The sequence below is a fragment of the Tribolium castaneum genome, chromosome 6, assembly GCF_031307605.1.
Source record: "Tribolium castaneum strain GA2 chromosome 6, icTriCast1.1, whole genome shotgun sequence".
Classification (NCBI taxonomy): Eukaryota; Metazoa; Arthropoda; class Insecta; order Coleoptera; family Tenebrionidae; genus Tribolium; species Tribolium castaneum.
In genome coordinates, this window is record NC_087399.1 from 6,392,211 (window position 1) to 6,415,475 (window position 23,265).

The 23,265-nt window shown below is 28.7% G+C and overlaps 1 protein-coding gene across 5 annotated transcripts in view; it reads left to right on the forward strand.

Annotated features, from left to right (window-relative positions):
* Nucleotides 1-23,265, forward strand: part of LOC103313947 (uncharacterized) — a 102,823-nt gene that overhangs the window by 57,842 nt on the left and 21,716 nt on the right. For all 5 annotated transcript variants that reach the window (XM_064357334.1, XM_008198561.3, XM_064357333.1 and 2 more), the window contains exon 3: nt 16,764-16,972. In XM_064357334.1, coding sequence (XP_064213404.1) covers nt 16,764-16,972 — 209 coding nt within the window. The remainder of the gene's footprint in view (nt 1-16,763; nt 16,973-23,265) is intronic.

Below are 23,265 nucleotides of genomic sequence, written 5' to 3' on the forward strand. Positions count from 1 at the left end.
TTCAAAGACAAAAATTTATGGTAATGTAAATTCTTACGGCTTTTTTTTGAAAAGGTGTTTGTTTTTTAATCAGCTATTACGACAATCTTGAATAAATAGAATTAAAGAAATTTAATATCTAACAGCTCCCTTGTGGAAGTTTTTTTAGTTTTAATAATTGTACGAAAACACCTGATATATACAGAGTGTAACAACAATAAAAGGCATTTTTTCAAACACAATATATTTATATTAAAAATTTATAATAAAAACAATAATAATTTTTAGTAATAATTAATTTAAACAAAAGAATCATAATAATTTTAGAGAGTCGAAAATGTTACACGTTTACTTAAATAATATTTATTCCAAAACCAAAGCCGCTACAAAAAAATTATAAAACACAAAAATTGTTTAAAGAAAAAGAACCTTTCGAATAAAAAAATACGCCACTCAGATAAACTATAACAAAAATATTACTTCAAATGAGTTAAGTTGTTAATAAGTTATTTTTTGCAATAAGAAAAAAAATAAAAAATGACGCCAAAGGACAACCTATTGCATGTAGCAAGCTTTATAAAAGTAGATAACTCCATTAAGTTAAGACTTGGTATAAAGAAAAGTTAATTTAAAAACGGAGATGTCAATTAAAAATTGCCAAATCAGATACCCAGTAACATTTTACTATTGTTATTAAATTTTAATTTGTTGTTACAAGTTAGCAACGCAAATAGACCAATCAAATTGGATCAATGTGGTCACGTGATCAGTTAATCATGTATTTAATTGTAGATTAAATATATGCTTTTATAACACGGTCTTTAATAAATGTAAGTTGAAGAAACTTCTTTCAAAATTACTATTTGCTTTATTAAGTACCGGTTTATAAAAGCGCCATTAATTTAATCCGCAATTAAATGCATGATCACATGACCAGATTGAATAAATTTGGTAGGTCTATTCGTGTTGTTAACTTTTAATAACAAATTAAAATTTAATGAAGCTTTAATAAACTGACTATAAAAATAATTTTTTATTTAACGCAATCTGGGTGCTTACCTGAGGTCAGTGCCTGAGGTCTTTTAGGGTCGGTTTATGGAACCGTCATTAATTTAATCCTCAATTAAAAGCGTGACAAAAATAAACCATTTTGATTGGTCTATTCTCGTTATTAACTTTAACAACGTGTTAAATTTTAATGATACTTTCTATAGACCGGCCTTAGTCTAATAAAAATAATATAATAATAATTCCAATATTCAGTAATCTATCAGTAAAAAAAGTATATTTAAAAAATGGCAAAACAAAACTCGGAAACAAGGCTTTAAAATAAAAAAAAAATGATAAAAAAAACCTAAAATCAAGAAAATACAACCAACATCAGACTTGGAAACATGGGTTTAACCAAAAAAATAGTTTTTGTATCTGTGATATTCTGTACAGTTTTGAATGCTCTTTCAACATGAAATAACATAAAAATAACACTTCGTCAAAATATCAAAAAAATTCCCTTGCAATCTGCAGTAACATATCTTTGATAACGCTATAAGAAATATAAAAATCTTTTCAACTCTACCCTAACATTAGATTTGTTCTAATTTCAGATAGTGTAGTAGAGACGTCAAGATTAAATTACTGTCTTTTGACTACTCAATAGTGGTGTCAGAGGCGACAAATTTAAATTAATTAAATTCGCCATGGTAATTCTTTCGCATTGAAGCACTTAAACCGGTTTTAATAATTAAAAATCCTAATTAATTAAGCGAGAGAAATGAAATATTTCGGCTCTAATTGCTTATATCAATTAATGAAGGGTTGGTAACAAAGAACTACCAACTACAAATTTCATTAGTGAGCCGGTCGGGTTAGAATCGTGACTAATTGAGGTTGGTTTTGTCGTTAGTAAGTAAATTCGATCAGCGAAAAACGTCTCAGATTATTAAATTTCTCCCTATTGTTACTTTTTCCCCCGTTAATGAGGTCGCAGTTAAACAGATCGTCTTCAAGCAAACGACCTTTATTGAAAGTCCACCCGTAATCCAATTACTCTAATTGTACAACACAGATAAGCTTTTATTTCGGGTGGGTACATAATTTCGTCGCTGAAATATTTATGATCTTGAAGAAACCTTTTGGGAAAAAGCAGAAAAATACATTAGGCCCTCTTTAACATATTCACATCGATCGAGGCCAAAACCGTTTTAATCAGTGTTAGACCATGTTTGTTTTTCTCGTTTTTTTTTAATATTATTAAGCCGGGGCAAAGCAAACACATCACATAAATAATAAAATTTGCTTTTTTCATCTTTTCAATTTAATTCTGGTACGGAGAGAAACATGATGAAAGCCTTCAACAAAAGAGATGAATCTAGTTAAGCGTCTATTTTTTTTTTCGTGGTTGCCTGAAGCGATGTTATGTCTAGGGGTAGTACGAGCAAGTTTGCGCAGAAACGCCACTACAAAAAGTTTACGAGCGAATGGATGTGGAGGAGAATATTTAGAGTTATTACGAAATTTGCTGCGCAAAATTACCGAAACAAAATAAGTTTTTTTCTATAACACAAATATAGTTTTTAACAGCACGAGTGCGAAAACACCTTAAGCGTTTTTTTGTTGGTACATTTTAATTTAAAACACGTTGCTATGGGAGACGTGTTTTAAAATAGTGTTATCTAGGATTCAGATATTAAAAAAGAGTTAAAAATGTTACCAACAAAAAAATCATTAATCACACGTTGCCAACAATTTGAACGTTAATTTTCCGGTGATAAAATTTGAAAATGTTTTCGCAATTTAATTCGGAATAATTTCTATTTCAGTCAACACAACGCCTGTAATAACCCCTTTGAAGTCTGAAAATGATCAAAAACAGAACAATAATCGCACGTGTGTACCTATTGATTATCCGTAAAACTCTTCCTTTTTTTTTAATTATAAAAGTCCGCTTCGCTTATTCTGTTTGCTTCGTTAATTAATTTTTAAAAATGATTTTTCGGCCATAAACTGAACGGTTTTCGATTTATTGAATTTGTTTCAAGCCCACGTTACGTGAAATTAATACCGGTCGTAATTCGACACTATTTAGTGACATGTGGCCTTAATCCAATTAATTAACAAATATTAGAACAAGGTCGGAGCAATTTTTCAAAAGTTGTGCGAAGAACTTTCATCCGAGTCGTGCGCTGGAAACGAACAAGGAATTTTATTATTTCATCTCATTATCCTGGTCTTTTGTCCCGGTTGAAATGCTTTTATCCAGCTTGGAATTTGTTTAGAGTAAATTATCGAAACGCTCGAGGACACCGAAACATTTTTCGGACCGAATTCCAATCTGGAATTACTCGCACTTAATCAAGGCTTGAATCGAATTTATTTGCGTTTTGTTCCGACTGTGATTCTTTGTCAATTGTTCCGATTTAGTGTTCCACTTGAACGAAACTATTTACAGAGAAGCGTCGAGAACACAAGTTGTTATATTATCTTAAATCTTATCTGTGCGAAAGTTCTACGAGAAGTTTCTTTTGTCCGAAGCTCTCGAGAAACTTTACTCTTTTACTTTCTGATCGTGCACACGACCATCGAGATAAAATAATTATCCGATTTAATTAAAAGACTACGAGATCGACGAAACTCACTTTTTACTGCCGCCGAACTCAAATATTTTACGAGACGCATAAAAAGGGCATTAACGCGTCGTAAAATATTTGTAATCTTTCATGACTCGTTACACAGGGTAATGCACACGTGACAAATCCGGTGAGAGGCGCTAAAGCCCCAAAGATAAACCTGAGAGACGTATTGAACAAATTCTGCTGTGAGAGTGACATACAACAAAATTCTATAAAACTCGGAAAAAATCTAGCAATAAGAAAGGATTGATGACAAAAAGCGTACAATTATAGTTTTTTTCTCATGGTTTAGTGTTGTTGTGTTTAATTACAAAACATTAAATTTAATAAAAAATTAAAATTTCGAAAAAAAATTATTTTCTGTTTTAAGTCTTTTGACACTGTGTGTGAAAGTTGAAGGAAGATTCAAAACACTGTAAAATATTAAAGTTTAAAAAACCTAGCTCTGCAAATTAGTTGTAATTTTATTTTTTTATGTTTTTTAAGTTTTCTTATTTTTTATATCTGTTGTTGATTTTGTGTTACTTTCTTGTTGCTACAAAGTAGAAGTGGCATTTAAAACTTTACAAAATATTAACGCCTAAAAAATCTACCTCAGCAAATATGTTGGACATTTCATATATTTTATAAATTTTGAAGAGTTTTTTATTTTTTTTTCAGTCATTTGACATTGTGTTTCTTTCTAGTTACTAGATGGTTGAAGGAAGATTCAAAACTCTATGAAATATTAGCGTTTAAAAAATCTAGCTCCGCAAATTTGTGAGAATTTTATTTTTTTATGCTTTTTAAGTTTTCTTATTTTTTATATCTGTTGTTGATTTTGTGTTACTTTCTTGTTGCTACAAAGTAGAAGTGGCATTTAAAACTTTACAAAATATTAACGCCTAAAAAATCTACCTCAGCAAATATGTTGGACATTTCATATATTTTATAAATTTCGAAGAGTTTTTTATTTTTTTTTCAGTCATTTGACATTGTGTTTCTTTCTAGTTACTAGATGGTTGAAGGAAGATTCAAAACTCTATGAAATATTAGCGTTTAAAAAATCTAGCTCCGCAAATTTGTGAGAATTTTATTTTTTTATGCTTTTTAAGTTTTCTTATTTTTTATATCTGTTGTTGACTTTGTGTTACTTTCATATTGCTACAAAGTTAAAATGGCATTTAAAACTTTAGAAAATATTAACGCCTAAAAAATCTACCTCAGCAAATATGTTGGACATTTCATATATTTTATAAATTTCGAAGAGTTTTTAATTTTTTTTTTCAAAGTCATTTGACATTGTGTTTCTTTCTAGTTACTAGGTGGTTGAAGGAAGATTCAAAACTTTATGAAATATTAACGTTTAAACAATCTAGCTCTGCAAATTTGTGAGAATTTTATTTTTTTATGCTTTTTAAGTTTTTTAATTTTTTATATCTGTTGTTGACTTTGTGTTATTTTCTTCTTGCTACAAAGTTGAAATGACATTTAAAACTTTACAAAATATTAACGCCTAAAAAATCTACCTCAGCAAATATGTTGGACATTTCATATATTTTATAAATTTCGAAGAGTTTTAAATTTTTTTTTTTCAAAGTCATTTGACATTGTGTTTCTTTCTAGTTACTAGGTGGTTGAAGGAAGATTCAAAACTTTATGAAATATTAACGTTTAAAAAATCTAGCTCCGCAAATTTGTGAGAATTTTATTTTTTTATGCTTTTTAAGTTTTTTAATTTTTTATATCTGTTGTTGACTTTGTGTTACTTTCTTATTGCTACAAAGTTGAAATGGCATTTAAAACTTTACAAAATATTAACGCCTAAAAAATCTACCTCAGCAAATATGTTGGACATTTCATATATTTTATAAATTTCGAAGAGTTTTTTATTATTTTTTTTTCAAAGTCATTTGACATTGTGTTTCTTTCCAGTTACTAGAAAGTTGAAGGAAGATTCAAAACTCTATGAAATATTTACGTTTAAAAAATCTATCTCCGCAAATTTGTGAGAATTTTATTTTTTTATGCTTTTTAAATTTTCTAATTTTTTATATCTGTTGTTGACTTTGTGTTACTTTTTTGTTGCTACAAAGTTGAAATGGCATTTAAAACTTTACAAAATACTAACGCCGAAAAAATGTAGTTCTGCAAATATGTTGGACATTTCGTATTTTTTATAAATTTCAAAGAATTTCTTTTTTTTTTTTATTTGTCACTGCGTTTCTTTTTAGTTACTAGAGGGTTAAAGGAAAATTCAAAACTTTATAAAATATGATAGTTTAAAAAACCTAGCTTTGCAAGTTTGTTGGAATTTTATTTTTTATGCATTTTGAGATTTTTTATGTTTTTATATTTTTGTTGACTTTGTATTACTTTCTTGTTACTACAGAGTTAAAATTTAAAACTTTAGAAAATATTAACGCCTAAAAAATCTAGCTCAGCAAATATGTTGGACATTTCGTATTTTTTATAAATTTCCAAGAGTTTTTTTATTTTTTTTCTAAGTCATTTGACACTGTGTTTCTTTCTAGTTACTATAGGGTTGAAGGACGGTTCAGATTAAGATTGTCTATTTTTTGGGGTTGTTTAGAATTAAATTCTTATAATTATTTCTAATAATAAGCAAAACACTTAACTTTCTTTTAGACTTTTGGTTGAAATTTTCGCAGCAGTGCGTTTTATTGTTGGCCTAAACTTCGCCAAGGGTTTGCAACTACTCTTGTACAACTTTTAGGCCATTATCGCACCATTAGAGTGTACACGTTTTTCCGGCAAGTTTTAAAAAAATGAGTGGTAGAATCGTTGCCTCCAAGTAAATTTTCCCTGGATTTAAAACCAAGATTTGTCTAAAAATAGTAACGATGTAAGAGAGAATTCTCTCTGGCGTCAGCCATGTTCAAGAAGCTCATTATTCGGGAAGAATCGCGTTGGTACACGAGACGCTTTCATGTTGTAGAAAGTCAAGTCAGCCGGAAAATATTACCGTCCGAATTTCACATAGGGGACACACAAAAAGGGCTCGCAAGATCGTCCTCAAGTTATCCTATTTCTATGCGACAGCCAAGTTCATAAATAAAATCGCGAATATCATAGAAAATCGAAAGAAAATAGACCCGAAACAACGTTGTGATTCTTGTATAATAAACGAAAGGGAAAATTATCGGCTTTGATGCTCACACCGGAAGCGAATATTTCGGTTTTTTTCAATTCAAACTCTAATGGAAAATCGATCGAAAGAAATTTGATATTTGCTTTGTTCCCTGATATTCTTTTAATATCACTTTGAACTTTAGCGGGAAATGCCGATAACGGACCGGCTCATTACGGCGTTTAACGCAAATTTAATGATTAGGAGAGCTGATGACAAATTTCAGGCAAGTTGTACAAAAATTTTATTGTTTGAATTCGAATTTCCCGCCTAGTCGGCAAAAGCTTAGCGGATTATTCACATTCGCAAACTTCTAGTAAAGTCTTTAGAGACAAATTTTGTAAAAATCAGCTACTTGGTGCAGTCAGTAGGAATTTTTAACACATTTTTGAGACAATTAAATTTTGCTGTAATTACCTCGGTATATTTGAGAGTGTCTTTGGAGTACAATTTATTCACATTTTCAAAAAAACTACATCTCACTTACATCTTAAATGTGTTTAAATCACAAATATAAGTAGGAAAATGTTATAGTTATTAAAAATGCAGTTTTACTTAAATTTTTATGAAATACGTTAATAAATTTCAAGACTGCAACGATTTAACAAAAAAGTTTTTAATTATAGATAGTGTTTTTCGAGGACTAGTAAGCCATAAGCTTAATAATTGGCGCAGTCAGTAGAAAAATTTTTTCAAAACGTTCTGAAAAAAATTAAATCTTTCAAATTTTTTTCAAAATACTGTAGTGAAATTTACTCACATAAATTACGTTTGAAATTGTTTTTATTTTCAATCAAAAGTGCAAATGTCTAAAAATTTAGTAATTTTTGTCAGATTTTGAAAAATAAAATTGAGCGTAAATTCACGAAATATGCTAGAAAAGCCATTATTTTTAATAAAAAAATACTTAGCGTAGTCTCTTTGTGTTTGCAATTTTTGAATTTTGGAATCAGATTTAGTCAATAATCTGTAATTGGTACAGTCAGTAGGAAAAGCTTTTTTAATAAAATAAATATTTTGAAAATAATAATTTAGTCATGTTTAAGTGAGTTTAAGCTTCAAGGACAAAAAGTGTTTTTTACATTAGATAGTGTTTTTGGAGTAAAAAATCTAAAATTTTCAAAAATTTTGTAGTCAAATTTCTATTTAAATTTTTATTAGCGAAACTTTCACGTTAGTTGTTTTAATATAATACAGAAATTATAAAGTGATTTCAAAAAATTATCTAAAAAAATAAAATCTTTAGTAAAAACGGAGTCATTGGCGCAGTCGGAAAAAATATTTTTCAGTTTCTAGAACTTCAAAGTTTATACTTTATTAATTTGCATTCGATGCCTTTTAATAATGTCTTTATAGTCAAATTTAGTCAAAAATGCTTAAAAGTTGATCAATTGGCGCAGTCAGTAGGAGGATTTTTGTAAAAGGTTTTTGAAATTAATAAAATTTTGCTCATTTTTTTTTGAAATACAATAATAAAATCCAAGTGAGTTTAGCGGTTAATGCTAATGCCGCGGTTAAGAGTAAAACTTTTTAGACAGATTTTGAAAAACTAAACCGTCACGTAAATTCAACAAATACGGTAGAAAATCCATTGTTTTTAGTCAAGAAGTGAGTATTTAGCGTTGTCTCTTTGTTTTTGCAATCTTTGAATTGTATATTTAGAATCAAATTTAGTTAATAATTTGTAACAATTAGAGAGTAGGTGCAGTCAGTAGAAAAAAAAATTATTTTAATTTTTAAAAATTAAATTAAATGACTTCAAGCTTCAGACATAAAAAAGTGTTTTTTTTATCATAAGTAGTGTTTTTGGAGTAAAAGTAAAATTTAATAAGTACATTTTTTCTAAATTTTTAATAGCTAAACGTTCACATTAATTTTCGCAGTATATTACAGATATTGTAAAGTAATTTCAACAAAATAGCTTGAAAAAAAAAGTTTATATCTTTAGAGTCAAATTTAGTTAAAAATTTGTAAAAAAATCAGCTACTTGATGCAGTCAGTAGGAATTTATTTTAAGTTTTCGAGACAATTAAATTTTGCTAAAATTAGCTAAAAACAAATAGTGTTTTAGGAGTAAAATTTATTTATATTTGCAAATAACTACATTAAAAAAAGTCACAAAAATAAGTTATGTAAAAATGTTTAATTAGTTTCTTGCAAATCGCAATCTGAAAATGAATTAATTGAGGCGTTGCGTAGATGAACTCCGCTCGACTCCTTTGTTCATTTTAATAACTTTGTACGTATAAATAAAATAATCAGCTCGGTTTTAAGTGTGGGTATTAAATTACTCGGTACACACAATGTAACATCTGACGCACGCTTTTATACTTAGTGTGTTTCACGTTGTTTTACTGACACGTTCCGAGCAAATATGTTTAACTTTATACAATATTAAAGCAAGATAATGGCATTCCTCAGTAAACGCACTCCAATTACATGCCCTTAAAACTTTATTAACAAACTCAATTAATTAATTAACACCGATCGACACACAAACTTTCGCTCAAACGCTGACCATAAACTGCTCAAAGTTCTGATTCTTGGCACATTTTCCGCGAATGTAATTTATGAAGTGTCGCCCGTTTCTCGTGTCTTTTCATGCACACACTGTTTAATGATGATTAAATAGAAGCAGAGATTTCGGTTTGTAATTAAAGTAAAACTTGGAAGCTTCCGACGGTGGTTTTTAAATTGGGCTGCAGGCGTTGCAAATGATTTTATTTGAAAAGTTTGAAGTTTAGTTACAAGTAAACATGAAGCTTCCATTTCCATTTCCACGATATTTATTCTACTAATGCACTTGTTTTACTCAAATTAAATAAATAAGAACGCTAAACTTGTCTCCGCCGAATTACGACTCCATTACTTTATTGTTTGGTTTATATTTTCATTCCGAACCGAAGACAATGTTCCGTCCTTTTATACCGACCGTAAAAAAATTCATCAGACTCGTTATTATTTAAATTAACATCGTGTGACCTAAATATTAAAATTTTCCTATCTCGCAATTTATCTCAACGTCGCTTAGTGTCTATATATTTCACATAAATAATGTACTTTGCTGTATTTATACGACTGGGTATCTGATACAGAGCATTGCGTGGCCGGAATTATATTATTTTACCCCGAGAGAGGATTTATTTCGCTGGAAGCCCGATTTTAATTTGAATTTCCCGCCGCTGCGGCACGAAATAATCGGGCGGGAAATTTAAACGAGAAATGCTACAATCGTGTGATTGTATTGTATCGTTAATAAGTCATTTGTGGAGACTTCAGTACCAATTTAATTTCGTCCCTGAATTGGAATTTAACATAATTACGAATTTGAACCGCCTCTTGATTGAATTACCGAACTAGCATCATTGGAATGAAGTGAAAATTGTTTAAAAGCGAGCCATGTTAATTCAGCGGCCCTCATGTGTGTGCATTGTCTCTAATAAAACAGCAACTGCACTGTAATAAATTTTCTCTCGAGAACTTAAGGCACGTACCATGAAAACAACAATGCGGAAATTATAGCAAATGTTTGCCGTGTGCCGGCGCATCCGCCATTTTTCACTCCATTTTCGCTTCTGGCTATTGTCTACTTTCTGATAAAATGTAAACTAAAGTCTCGATAGATTCGGGCATTGTCTCACTTGATGAGCTTTACTTTTTCCTTTTTGTGAAAACCACGACGAGATAATCTGGTCGGTTTCCAATTACTTCTCGTGTGTGTGTGTGTGTTTACCGGCGAGGCTCTCACTTTCAGGTTTAATATCCCTGAGACGTACATTCGCTTAAGTACATGCACTTACAAGTGTCAAGATGGCGGACCGTAAAGGATAACGGCTAAGGGCGTACGTCACGGCTACTCATTATTGCAAATTCCGGGAGGATAAGGATGTCGAGGTGATTATTGGATTTACTGACGAGGGGCAGAAGGATTTTAGGAGAAAAGTTGCATAATCCTCTCATGGAGAGCAATCACGTTCAAATCTGCCGCCAAAAAATTGACTGATTTTACTAGAGATTTAGTTTTTTCGAGATAATTTGCTAAAATTACTCTAAAAATGCAAGTAAAAGTTTAGCTATTAAAACTCTGTGTAGAAGATTGGATACAACAAAAACACTGTTTTAAGCTTGAAGCTTAAAGTCACTTGAATAACATGAAAGTATTATTTTGTTAATAAGTGTTTTCTACTGACTGCACCAATTTTCTAATTTTACAAATTATCGACTAATAAGTTTGAGTCCCAATGTACCCACATTTTGACTAATTACAATGGCTTTTCTAGCATATTTGTTGAATTGTTAAATGATAAACTAGCCAAACGTCCACATTAACCCCATTATATCGAAAAGATTTGTGGCTGCGCTTCAAAGGTGTCATTCTTTATGATAGTGACTGTACATTTGTGCTTAAATTGTTCTAACAATTTCAACACAACATTTTTTTAGTTTAACCGCTAAACTCACTTAGATTTTATTACATACTCCGAAAGAATTTAAGTATTTTTTTTAACTTATGAAAAAAATTTCCTATATTGCGCCAATAAAAATAATAAATATTGACATATTTTTACTAAATTTGACACCGAAAAACTATTCCAATTTTGCGACTACAAAAAAGAAAAGTGTGACTACTGACTGCACCAATTATTAAGTTTTGTCTAAGAATACATGACTTCAAAAACAAATAAAAATGTCCTGAAATTTATTAATATTTTCTGTGAAAATTTAAGTACAATTTTAATTAGTTATTACACAAGATGATAAAAAGATTTAGTTACAAGTAGATAATTAGTCTTTATCGTCGTGTATAATGCAATTTTTTTTCTATAGCAGGAGTTTAATAAATAAATAAACAAATAATAATAGTAGTAATAATAATAATAATAATAAGTTTAATAAATTATTATTACTATAACTATTATTATTATTATTTATTATTATTATTATTATTATTATTATTATTATTATTATTATTATTATTATTATTATTAGCAAAAAGTTATTTTTAATCATTTAAATTAATGTGTTAAAATTACTAAATTTAAGTGAATAAATTTTATATAAATTGCGGCTTAAGTGCTAGAGAAAATAGTTATTTAATATACAAGACGATAAAATTTTATTTTATCTTCTTTAACAAAGATAAGATTGAATGTTATTGTCATAAACAATACAAAATTTTATTCCATCTTTCGTTATTTTTATTGAATTACTGTGTTATTTAGTTATTTTGATTGACGATTATAATGACTAATAAAAACCACGTCAAAAACAGAAAAGTCACAATGGTTGTAAAACATATACAGGATAAAATTTCATTTTACCATGAAGAAAACAGCAGATAAAATAACATTATATCGTTTACTCTGGAAATTTTTTTTGTGGTGACTGACCTCTAAGGACACGGTAGGTCTGAAGAAACCTTACGTTTGAAAAAATGTTTATGCCTTATCTCAGTTTTTAATTGTTCCTGATAGACAGTATATGAAAGAAAATATTTCATCGACGTTTTTCGTAAAAATTGGAAGGACAAGTTTAATTTAATTTAAATGCGAAAAAATAACTGTTTAAGTAAATTGAATGAAAAAATGACACAAAAAAAGCCTTAAAAAAATGAAAATATTCCGCAAATGTTTATTGCTATTATAAAATTTAGCATATGTTGGATACATATGTAACTCTTCAAATTCTTGCTGGTTGTAGCTTTCTAAAGTGAGTAAATAATTCTACGACCAATTTGTCTTAAACGTAACAAACATAAAACATACATGTACTTAATCAACAATACGTACTTAGGTTTAAATGTGTTCTTAGGTAAGTTTTTGTAATGGCAATTTCAACATCAATTTTGTAAAAGCTAATAAACAATTTTTAGGAAAAATTTTCTAAACTCAAAATAAACATAACTCCCAAAAATTCATACGGTATTTTATCACAATTTTGTTAATATTTCTAAATTCGTATATGTCGATTTGAAAAAAAAATGGGAGAAGTTTAAACTAGCCGAAACAAATCCAGAATTTTTTCAAAAATTTTTACAATTTTTCGTATTACTAAATATGTATTTTGTGTTTATCTTTCTTTAATTTGCGAAAATTTTTATTTTGTTGATTTAAAATTAATTCAAACTGAAACCTAAAATTTATTCGAAAAACGTTGATAAAATGTTTTCTGTCGTAAAGAGAAAGGTATCAAGTACACGTACAATTTGACAATTTAAACAAATTTTTAGAAAAAAATATATATGTACCTAAACAACAATACGTACTTAGGTTTAAATGTGTTCTTAGGTAAGTTTTTGTAATGGCAATTTCAACATCAATTTTGCAAAAGCTAATAAACAATTTTTAGGAAGAATTTTCTAAACTCAAAATAAACATAACTCCCAAAAATTCATACGGTATTTTATCACAATTTTGTTAATATTTCTAAATTTGTATATGTCGATTTGAAAAAAAAAATGGGAGAAGTTTAAACTAGCCGGAACAAATCCAGAATTTTTTCAAAAATTTTTACAATTCTTCGTATTACTAAATGTGTATTTTGTGTTTATCTTTCCTTAATTTGCGAAAATTTTTATTAATTTTTATTTAAAATTAATTCAAACTGAAACCTAAAATTTATTCGAAAAACGTTGATAAAATGTTTTCTGTCGTAAAGAGAAAGGTATCAAGTAAACGTATAATTTGACAATTTAAACAAATTTTTAGAAAAAAAAATACATAAAAACTTTATAACAAATAAGTTTTACTTTAGAAATGGAGGTGCTTTCATGTCGTGTAAAAACACCGTCCAAAATTTGCGGGTTATTTCTTCTAAACTCTTGCATTGATTCTGCCTTTCTACAAATCTTGACTCCTCAAAGCACTGCAATTTTTGCACTTGGTTCGCATCGATCACTTTTCACCTTATTGTTCGCAAATGGCCCATCAAGCGTTGTCTAGCTGCATAGTTCCCTCATCATGACAAATGGAAATCTATCAATTCTCTGGATTAATTCGCTCGCAGTTGATTCGATCTCAAGTGTCAAAACGTATTTTCCCTCTCTTGTGTGAAAAAAGTGTAAGTTTCGTTTCTCGAGAGGCTCAGCTGTTGTGATAAATTACTTTCGAAGCCACAAGTAGGTGGTAACGAAACCGACAAAAATACAACACCTGCGTCATGGGAATTTCGTTATCTCGAGCTCGGAAAAATTGTTTTCATGTGAAAAATCAAAGGATAATTAGGAAAATGTCGGAGTTAATTTCCGCGAGGCAATTATGAACTACCGAAGACAGGTAATTAACCCGTTCTAATTATTTCAGCCATCAGATGTTTTTGACGAAAAAATCACAAGTGCGCTTCGTTACGGAATTTCAATATCGTTAGTGTCTCGGTTAAAGTTCGGGCTTATTTGCATAAAGAGACGACACAGCGAGCAAATAATACAAGTGTATGCACACAACATCCTAACCCTTAAAATTCAGACAAGCTCCAGATAACATACGTCGCACATCGCATAACAAGTGCCAGCAAGTTGAACGGCCCTATTGTTATTCGACTTGTGATCTGGAGGAGTGTAAACGAAAAAGTCGCTCTGATAACGGACGATTTAATTATTTATACGAGTTATGAGAAGAATCGATTGTCTTCCAGAATGGCTCTTGAGCAAACAAGTTTCGCATGGAAATTGCTCGGCACAATTGATTGTTTATCTGGGAACGCTGAAGTGTACTACAAAGCTCCAGATTTGTCATTTAGCGTGCCTCGTTATTACGATCCGATACAAATCTTTCATTTCAAAAAATTTCATCCCACAAATTGATGCTCTAATAGCCCTGTCAGAGACAAAAGGAGAACAAAGCCCGCATTTATTTTTATTATTTCATGTAGTCCACTCAAAGAAATCCAAACAGGTGCCCAAAACGTGAAAATTTATTTAAAAAAAGTTGTAATGTTGAAGCAACTCGTTGCTCATAGCGAAAAAAGCAAATGGTATAGCGAGTATTTTTAATAATAATTGTCAATTTTGTTTTCTTAGTTTTAGCTAATTTTTCAAAAAGAATGTTTAGGTTTTAAAAGCTTATCATTTCTTTTTATTTGCAACTTTGGAATGGTGTGGAATGAAATCTAATCGAAATTTTGTAAAAATTGAATAACTGGCGCAGTCGGTAGGAAAAATCTTTGACAAGTTATAATTTTCTTTTAAATCTATTGTTTATTACATAATTCTCTTGTCTGAAATTTTTTCTAATGGGAAAAATGTTACTTCACGCATTTACTTAATAAAATAGCTAATAATAATTAAATTTCATTACAATTATTTAATTATACTTTGAAAATTGACTCATCACAGAGGTATAAGTTTCTTGCGTTATTTTTGAATCAGTCAATGTAAAAAACTAATAGTTTTCTTTTTTATTAGAATTTTTTATATATTATAATAAATATAAATATAAAGAATATGGACTAACAAAATCTGATTAACTAAAAATAAAAGCTATACATGTTGTCAAATTTTCAGAAAAAAAAACAATTAATTGTCATTAAAAGCCCTTGAGAATCCAAATTACATTGTTAGGCTTTGAGGTTTATTTATCATAACGTTTTTATTTTTGTTTGTTTTAGAAAGAGAATCGTAAAGTTACTTTTACAATTATTAAGACTATAAATGGTATTAATTTAAACAAAATAGGAACTTTCTTATTATATTTACTCTTCAGTTGAGGAGGTTGTCAAAATAATAAAATGTATTCCTGCTGCATTGTGTCTTAACTGCGAAAGAAATTATTTTCAACAAGTTTGTCTAAAAATAAAATAGCAAGTCGGAATTGGAGTATTATACAAAAAATTCAAAATGAATTTGCAGACTTGGTATTTTTATAAATAACAAACAGAAAATTTGCAAGATTAAAAAAAACGATAAAATGAAGAAAAATATAAAGAGTGACAAAAGTATAAAATCAGGCGTTTTAGTTTAGACACTAAATACTTTATGAAAAAAAGTACGTTATTATTATTATCATTATTATTATTATTATTATTATTATTATTATTATTATTATTATTATTATTATTACTAATTTTGTAACATTTTTTTAACACTGGTTAAGAAACAATTTTATTTTTTTTCAAAAAAATTGTCGTAGTAGACGACTATCATCTATTTATTTATTTAAATTTTGAAAATATTGAAAACTAAAAGGAATCTCGAAAAAATGTATTTTCAAAAAACGATCACATTTTTAAATTAGTTGATGATGTATTAATTTATCTTTTTCGTAAGGTACATAGTTTAGGCACAAAATGCTTGGTTCCATACTTTTATGATTAAAAAAAAACAACTAATTAATGGATCACAAGAAAAATTACTGGAGCGTCGTAATTCTAGAGCAAAGAACATCATTTTTTCAAACTTTATTTCTTGTAAATTTTTTAATTCTAAATTCGGTAAAATTATTTCTTACTCCAAGTGGAATTTGTGATATGACTGGTGAAAGGAGGAAATAAAATTTAAAGTCAATTCCACAAGTTTAGTCGCAGAAAATTTACCTTTTCTGACTTTTTTTTTAAGTTTTCTTATGTTTGTATCTCGTAATTTTCATGTTATCACTAATAGGTAAATCTACAAAGTTGTGGAATTGACTGAACTTTTTTCGTCATTTTACTCAAAGCAGGAGGTAAAACGGGTAATTGGTCAGAATTTTGATTTTATGACAACTGTCAATTACTTTACAAGTTATTCATTTTTCAGTAGGTTTAGTAAGTCATACCAGAGTTGTGCCCTTTACGGCCCTCGAACGAGTGTTTTAAAGCGTTCATTTTTATGACCATTTACGGCAGCAAATCGTTGACCAATCCTAAAAATAGCACACAACCCCGTTAAAAATAATTAACTACAACTGGGTCGCAATCCACCAAATGCATATTTGCTAAACGCTCGCATTCAAATCCGATCAAATCAAATAAATCATCGGTCGTATCCCGTGCGGCTTTTTTTAATAATCATTGAAATGCCTCGATGTTTGATTTGGTTTTTCCTCTTTCAGGCGTCTTGTGCAACATCGACCGTTTGGAGTTGATAATGCCACGGTATGCGATCAGAGGCGGCGATGTGATCCTAAAGTGCGAACACAGCGTGCCACCCGAACAACTCTACAAAGTTGAGTGGCAGAAAGGAGGGCACAAGATTTTTCAGTATATCAAAGGACGCAAGCCGCCGTTTAGATTCTTTCCGACGGCTGGCGCCGTCCTAAACGTAAGCAAATTTCAACGATACGCGAGTAATTCTTGACAAACGGTAAATCGGAACGAACATAAAAGAGATATAACATTTTTCGGCGATTCGGCGAGTGTTTTGCTCCAATGAACCGGACTTTTCGGTCCGGGAGTTATGTTCCGTATCAATTGCACCGGAATCTGGAGGGGGAAGCAAATATCCACTCGTAAATTTTACGATATTTACACATTTGACAAGTTTCAAACATACCCTCATCAGTCTATTTATTTTTGAGATTCTCGGCACTAACACCACGTAAAGGTGAGGGTGGTTGATCATTTGCATGAAATATGGTGGCAATAAAATGCCAAATTATTAAGTTATTAGCGTATGGAGGTTAATTATTCAGATTAGAAGTGGTTATGAAGGATAAAATAGCACGATTTGTAGGCCCTTGATAAGACAGGAAAATATTACAGGGTGATTTTTTTTACCGAGTCAGAATTATATTCAAAAAATAAACAAAAAAATTGTTTTTGTAACTGTGCTTTCAAAATTTGTGGCCAACTGTTTTTGTAATAAAATCAAGTCAAATTAAATTTATTTATCATCACTATAGATCTGATTTTTAGGAAGTTACAAACTATTTCCGTTTCCAAAAAATACATTTTTATTAATTTGAAAAACTTAAAATTTTCTATCGCACAAAAAACTATAAAGAAGTTAATTAGTCGTTAAATCCAAATATTGATCTAAATTTGCTGATGTAAAACTAGTTTGTTTTTAGTAATAAAAAATTCGTGTATTTTTAAAATTCGGTATTTTTGCAGTATTTTTATTTACATTTTTATCCATTTTTTTATTTATTTTATTTACAACTCTTGGAGTACTTTTTACAAAAATTAACACTTTATTTACGAATGCAATAGTTTCAACAAGTGACAGACCTACTGTTTGTTATTTAGTTGTGATATTTACTAAGATTTAAAAGTTAAAAAGTGAGTCATTTATCAAAGTGGCTTGACTAAAATAATGCTGTGCTTTTGCAAAAGCTTGTGTATTTTCAGAATTAAAAAACAGTTAGACCTTAAAAAATAATTTAATATACGACTAGAGTATTTCCAGCTGCAAAGTAGAAAAATTAAAATTGCAAAAACTAACAAAGTAAATAATTTTAAAGCTTAGAAACTTCAAAAAAGTTGCAATACAAAAAAGACCTAAATTTCGAAAAACTAAGCGACTGAAAAACTGAGAAACTGAAAAAATTGTGGGACTGAAAATGAGAAGCACTGATAAATGGAAACACTTATTGTATTCTAATTGAAACAGCAATACCTATACTAAGAGACAAAATAGCTAAAAAACTGAAAAACCCAAATACAAAAAATTCAAACACAGTGAGATTGAAATTCTGAACAACTCAGTGAGTGAAAAAGTGATAAATTAACAAACTATAAAATTGCAAAGTAAAAACATAAAGAAAATGGAAAACTAAAATTATAAAATAGTGAAACTACGAAAAACTAAAAAAAAATAGAAAATGAAGATAAAATATGAAGAAATTACGAAACCAAAAACCTGAAATACTGAAAAACTTAAAAATTGTACACTTAAAACATAAGAAACTATGAGATTGAAAGAATGAAGTCTGAAAAATAAAACGTCTATAAATGTGAAATAAGTATTTTTATTTACATTTTTTATCCATTTTTTTTATTTATTGTATTTACAACTCTTGAAGTACTTTTTACAAAAATTAACACTTTATTTACGAATGCAATGGTTTCAACAAGTAACAGACCTACTGTTTGTTATTTAGTTGTGATGTTTACTAAGATTTAAAAGTTAAAAAGTGAGTCATTTATCAAAGTGACTTGACTAAAATAATGCTGTGCTTTTGCAAAAGCTTGTGTATTTTCAGAATTAATAAACAGTTAGACCTTAAAAAATAATTTAATATACGACTAGAGTATTTCCAGCTGCAAAGTAGAAAAATTAAAATTGCAAAAACTAACAAAGTAAATAATTTTAAAGCTTAGAAACTACAAAAAAGTTGCAATACAAAAAAGACCTAAATTTTGAAAAACTAAGCGACTGAAAAACTGAGAAACTGAAAAAATTGTGGAACTGAAAATGAGAAGCACTGATAAATGGAAACACTTATTGCATTCTAATTGAAACACCAATACCTATACTAAGAGACAAAATAGCTAAAAAACTGAAAAACCCAAATACAAAAAATTCAAACACAGTGAGATTGAAATTCTGAACAACTGAGTGAGTGAAAAAGTGATAAATTAACATACTATAAAACTGCAAAGTAAAAACATAAAGAAAATGGAAAACTAGAATTATAAAATAGTGAAACTACGAAAAACTAAAAAAAATAGGAAATGAAAATAAAATATGAAGAAATTACGAAACCAAAAACCTGAACAACTGAAAAACTTAAAAATTGTACACTTAAAACATAAGAAACTATGAGATTGAAAGAATGAAGTCTGAAAAATAAAACGTCTATAAATGTGAAGTAAGTATTTTTATTTACATTTTTTATCCATTTTTTTATTTATTTTATTTACAACTCTTGGAGTACTTTTTACAAAAATTAACACTTTATTTACGAATGCAATGGTTTGAACAAGTAACAGACCTACTGTTTGTTATTTAGTTGTGATATTTACTAAGATTTAAAAGTTAAAAAGTGAGTCATTTATCAAAGTGACTTGACTAAAATAATGCTGTGCTTTTGCAAAAGCTTGTGTATTTTCAGAATTAAAAAACAGTTAGGCCTTAAAAAATAATTTAATATACGACTAGAGTATTTCCAGCTGCAAAGTAGAAAAATTAAAATTGCAAAAACTAACAAAGTAAATAATTTTAAAGCTTAGAAACTACAAAAAAGTTGCAATACAAAAAAAACCTAAATTTCGAAAAACTAAGCGACTGAAAAACTGAGAAACTGAAAAAACTATGGAACTGAAAATGAGAAGCACTGATAAATGGGAACACTTATTGCATTCTAATCGAAACACCAATACCTATACTAAGAGACAATAAAGCTAAAAAACTGAAAAACCGAAATACAAAAAATTCAAACACAGTGAGATTGAAAGTCTGAACAACTCAGTGAGTGAAAGAGTGATAAATTAACAAACTATAAAACTGCAAAGTAAAAACATAAAGAAAATGGAAAACTAGAATTATAAAATAGTGAAACTACGAAAAACTAAAAAAATAAGAAATAAAGATAAAATATGAAGAAATTACGAAACCAAAAACCTGAAATACTGAAAAACTTAAAAATTGTACACTTAAAACATAAGAAACTATGAGATTGAAAGAATGAAGTCTGAAAAACAAAACGACTATAAATGTGAAATAAAATAACAATTAAACTGAAAATTTTTATGTATAGATTTTAAACCAAATTCTAACAAAAAAAAAATGGGCAAAATATCCTATTTTAAATAAGGAGCATTTAACACAACTTTAGAAGATGTTTAAAACATATTTAGAATACAAGTTAGTTTTGGAATTAAAAAAAATAATAAAGGTAACAAATCTTTACATTTTTAACAAAACAAATTTATTTTAATTTTAAAGAAAAGTCTTTAAAATTGCGAGTTACTGAAGTTTCTTAAGCTCAGGTTTTTAATTATTAGCCAAGTATATGTACTTCATCTTGGAACGTTAAATTTATAATATGTAATAAAATAAAAAACAACTAAAAAAGTTATCTACAATTAACAAACAGTACCAAAATTAAAATAAAATATCACACTTGTTATAAAATGCTAATTGTTAAGATATTTTTTAAATAAATAAAAACAGTGTTTTAATAAATGCCAATACAACATTTTTAACATTATTTATATCTTTTTTTTGCATATGACAATTAGTAATAAGCTCAATAATGCTCAAAAAACCATCGCTAAAACATCATACAAACCAATAACAGATTGCAGGAATATTTTTAGGACCAGAATAAATCGAACTCTGTATTTTACTAAAGTGAATTGATATTTATTACCTTTGTGTTAATACCAGAACTATTGGAAAGTAGGTGAAACCACAGTTAAGCTTTGTTGCAAACATATTTCTAATAATTACTGTTGTATTTTGAATATAATGATAAACAATCAACTTTCTACCACAACTGAAAAAACAACTTGTTTTCCGATTTTTTAATAACGCCATGTGTCTTCTGGTGTCTTCAAACTAAGTCAGATTTTAGAAAAAAAAGATTACTTTTTATACCTTATAGTAATCTTCCACAATTTCTTCAAATATATAAGTTATAATAATTTCATCTATGACTGAAAGCTGGTTGAAATAATTTAATTCCGACTCACTTTTAGTGAAATTTTTCTAAACAATTTTTTTTATTTGAAAAACGCACAACTTACGCAAAAGTTATTCAATTTGGTAAAATGGTGAAATTTCAGTTTGTTTGGCTGTAAGTGAATATGTAACTGTTTTTCAAAAGCAACTGAGGTTACGAATATAATTTTTAACTTGTGTTTACTTACTTAAAAATATAGTAAATATAATAATTTTCTACCAACTTTGAGAGTTTTGTTGATTATTTTTTAAATAATAAAGCTTTGGCATATTTTGCAAAATAAAGTTCAAATGCACTCAATATCCTAAAATAGCATCAGTTTAAATTAAACTTAGTGATTTTTCCACCACTATTAGAGAAAAAATAAGGTAATGTACATTTCAGTCTATTTTGGCAAACTTTCGGCTTACTTGTAATAAAATTTAGTTTTCAGTTATATTAAAAAATTAATTAGATTTTTGGTTGCAAGATGTGCTAAAACATTCGAAAAAAGAACAATACAATTTGGTAAAATCTCAAAAAAAATATATTCATATTTTAACCGTTTTCTGCAAATTAGTGAAAAAAAATTAGTTATTGGATACCAAAATTAATTCAATTATATTAAAACAACATTTTACGTTTTTTATTCTGGTAAATAACAATTAAACTATTTCAGATCAAAATCAATTTAAGATAAATACTTTTAAACAAAGTACTAATTATCACAATGCAAAGTCTTGGTCAAAATACTTTTCATCTGAGTTCATATCATTTACATAACAAGTTGGACCTGTTTCGGAATCTACCGTTTTTTAAAAAAATCTAATTATTTTTGTCGGCAGGTTCGTGACAAAGTTAGAATCTTGCTTAACTTCGAAGTTATAGAACGTTTTTTTCCACTGTTATAACTGTATTATTTGTGCTATAATTTATTAATACATCCATTTGAATGCTTTATTGGCGACAATGTAGCTTTTATACCAAATGTAACACAAGAATTGACATTATATGAAACATTTATGCCTTTCTCACATAATTTACGACGTTGTGGAGTGTGTTTTTGACAGAATAATAAAAAATGCAAGTTGATTTGTTACAATTTTTTACGACCTTTCACCATTTGAGTCCTCAAGGAAATAAATACCTAAATGTTGTATCATTTATTTAAAAAATTAAATATTTATTTTCCATTTTAGTGCACAAATATTTGAGACATTTCTTTGAATAAATAAGTCGTGGTATTAAATAAATATTGACGCTATCTCCCAGTTTTTAATTTTCGTTAGTTGGTTGCGTTCCACAAATTAATTCGTAGCCATTAATTAGATTTCTAATGAGACTCGTCTGAACTATCACGTCACACATTTATTATCACGAGAATATCAAATTAAAATTTAATTATGTCGTTAAATGTTAGTTTAAAAATGGTGGATGCGCCGGGTTTGTTTTACTTGCTTTTAATTAAAATACTGCTTACTCGAGACACACTTTTCTACACACGTCAGCTTTCTATCGATTGGCCAATTTATCGAAAAACAAACGGCTAAATATAGCTGGCTCTGTTTTTGCCCCACACATAAGTGAATAAAAAATGCCCGTTTTAATCCCTCTGTTACAATTAAGTGCGACAAAAACTCTCCGCGTGTGTGGTACGTACGTACGTTTCGAAATTTATTACCTATTCGTATTCACAAACACGTCCTTAGATAAAAATTCAATTTAAAATTCCACGTCTGTAAAGCACTACATTCATTTATGAAATGTTCGTGAATTCTTAATGTCGTGCATGATGAGCACTTTATTGGATTGATTCGATATTACGATAGCGGCGGAAAGAGGGACGAAATGTGGTTTATAACGATACGGGAATTATCTATTAACATGTCTGTGCACTCAACAAGAGGATTCGCGTTTTTCGTAATTAGGCACTCGACACCAATCGATTGTAATTATGCGGAATTAGAGGGTATTTAGATGACTTTAAAACACACCGTGATAACACAAA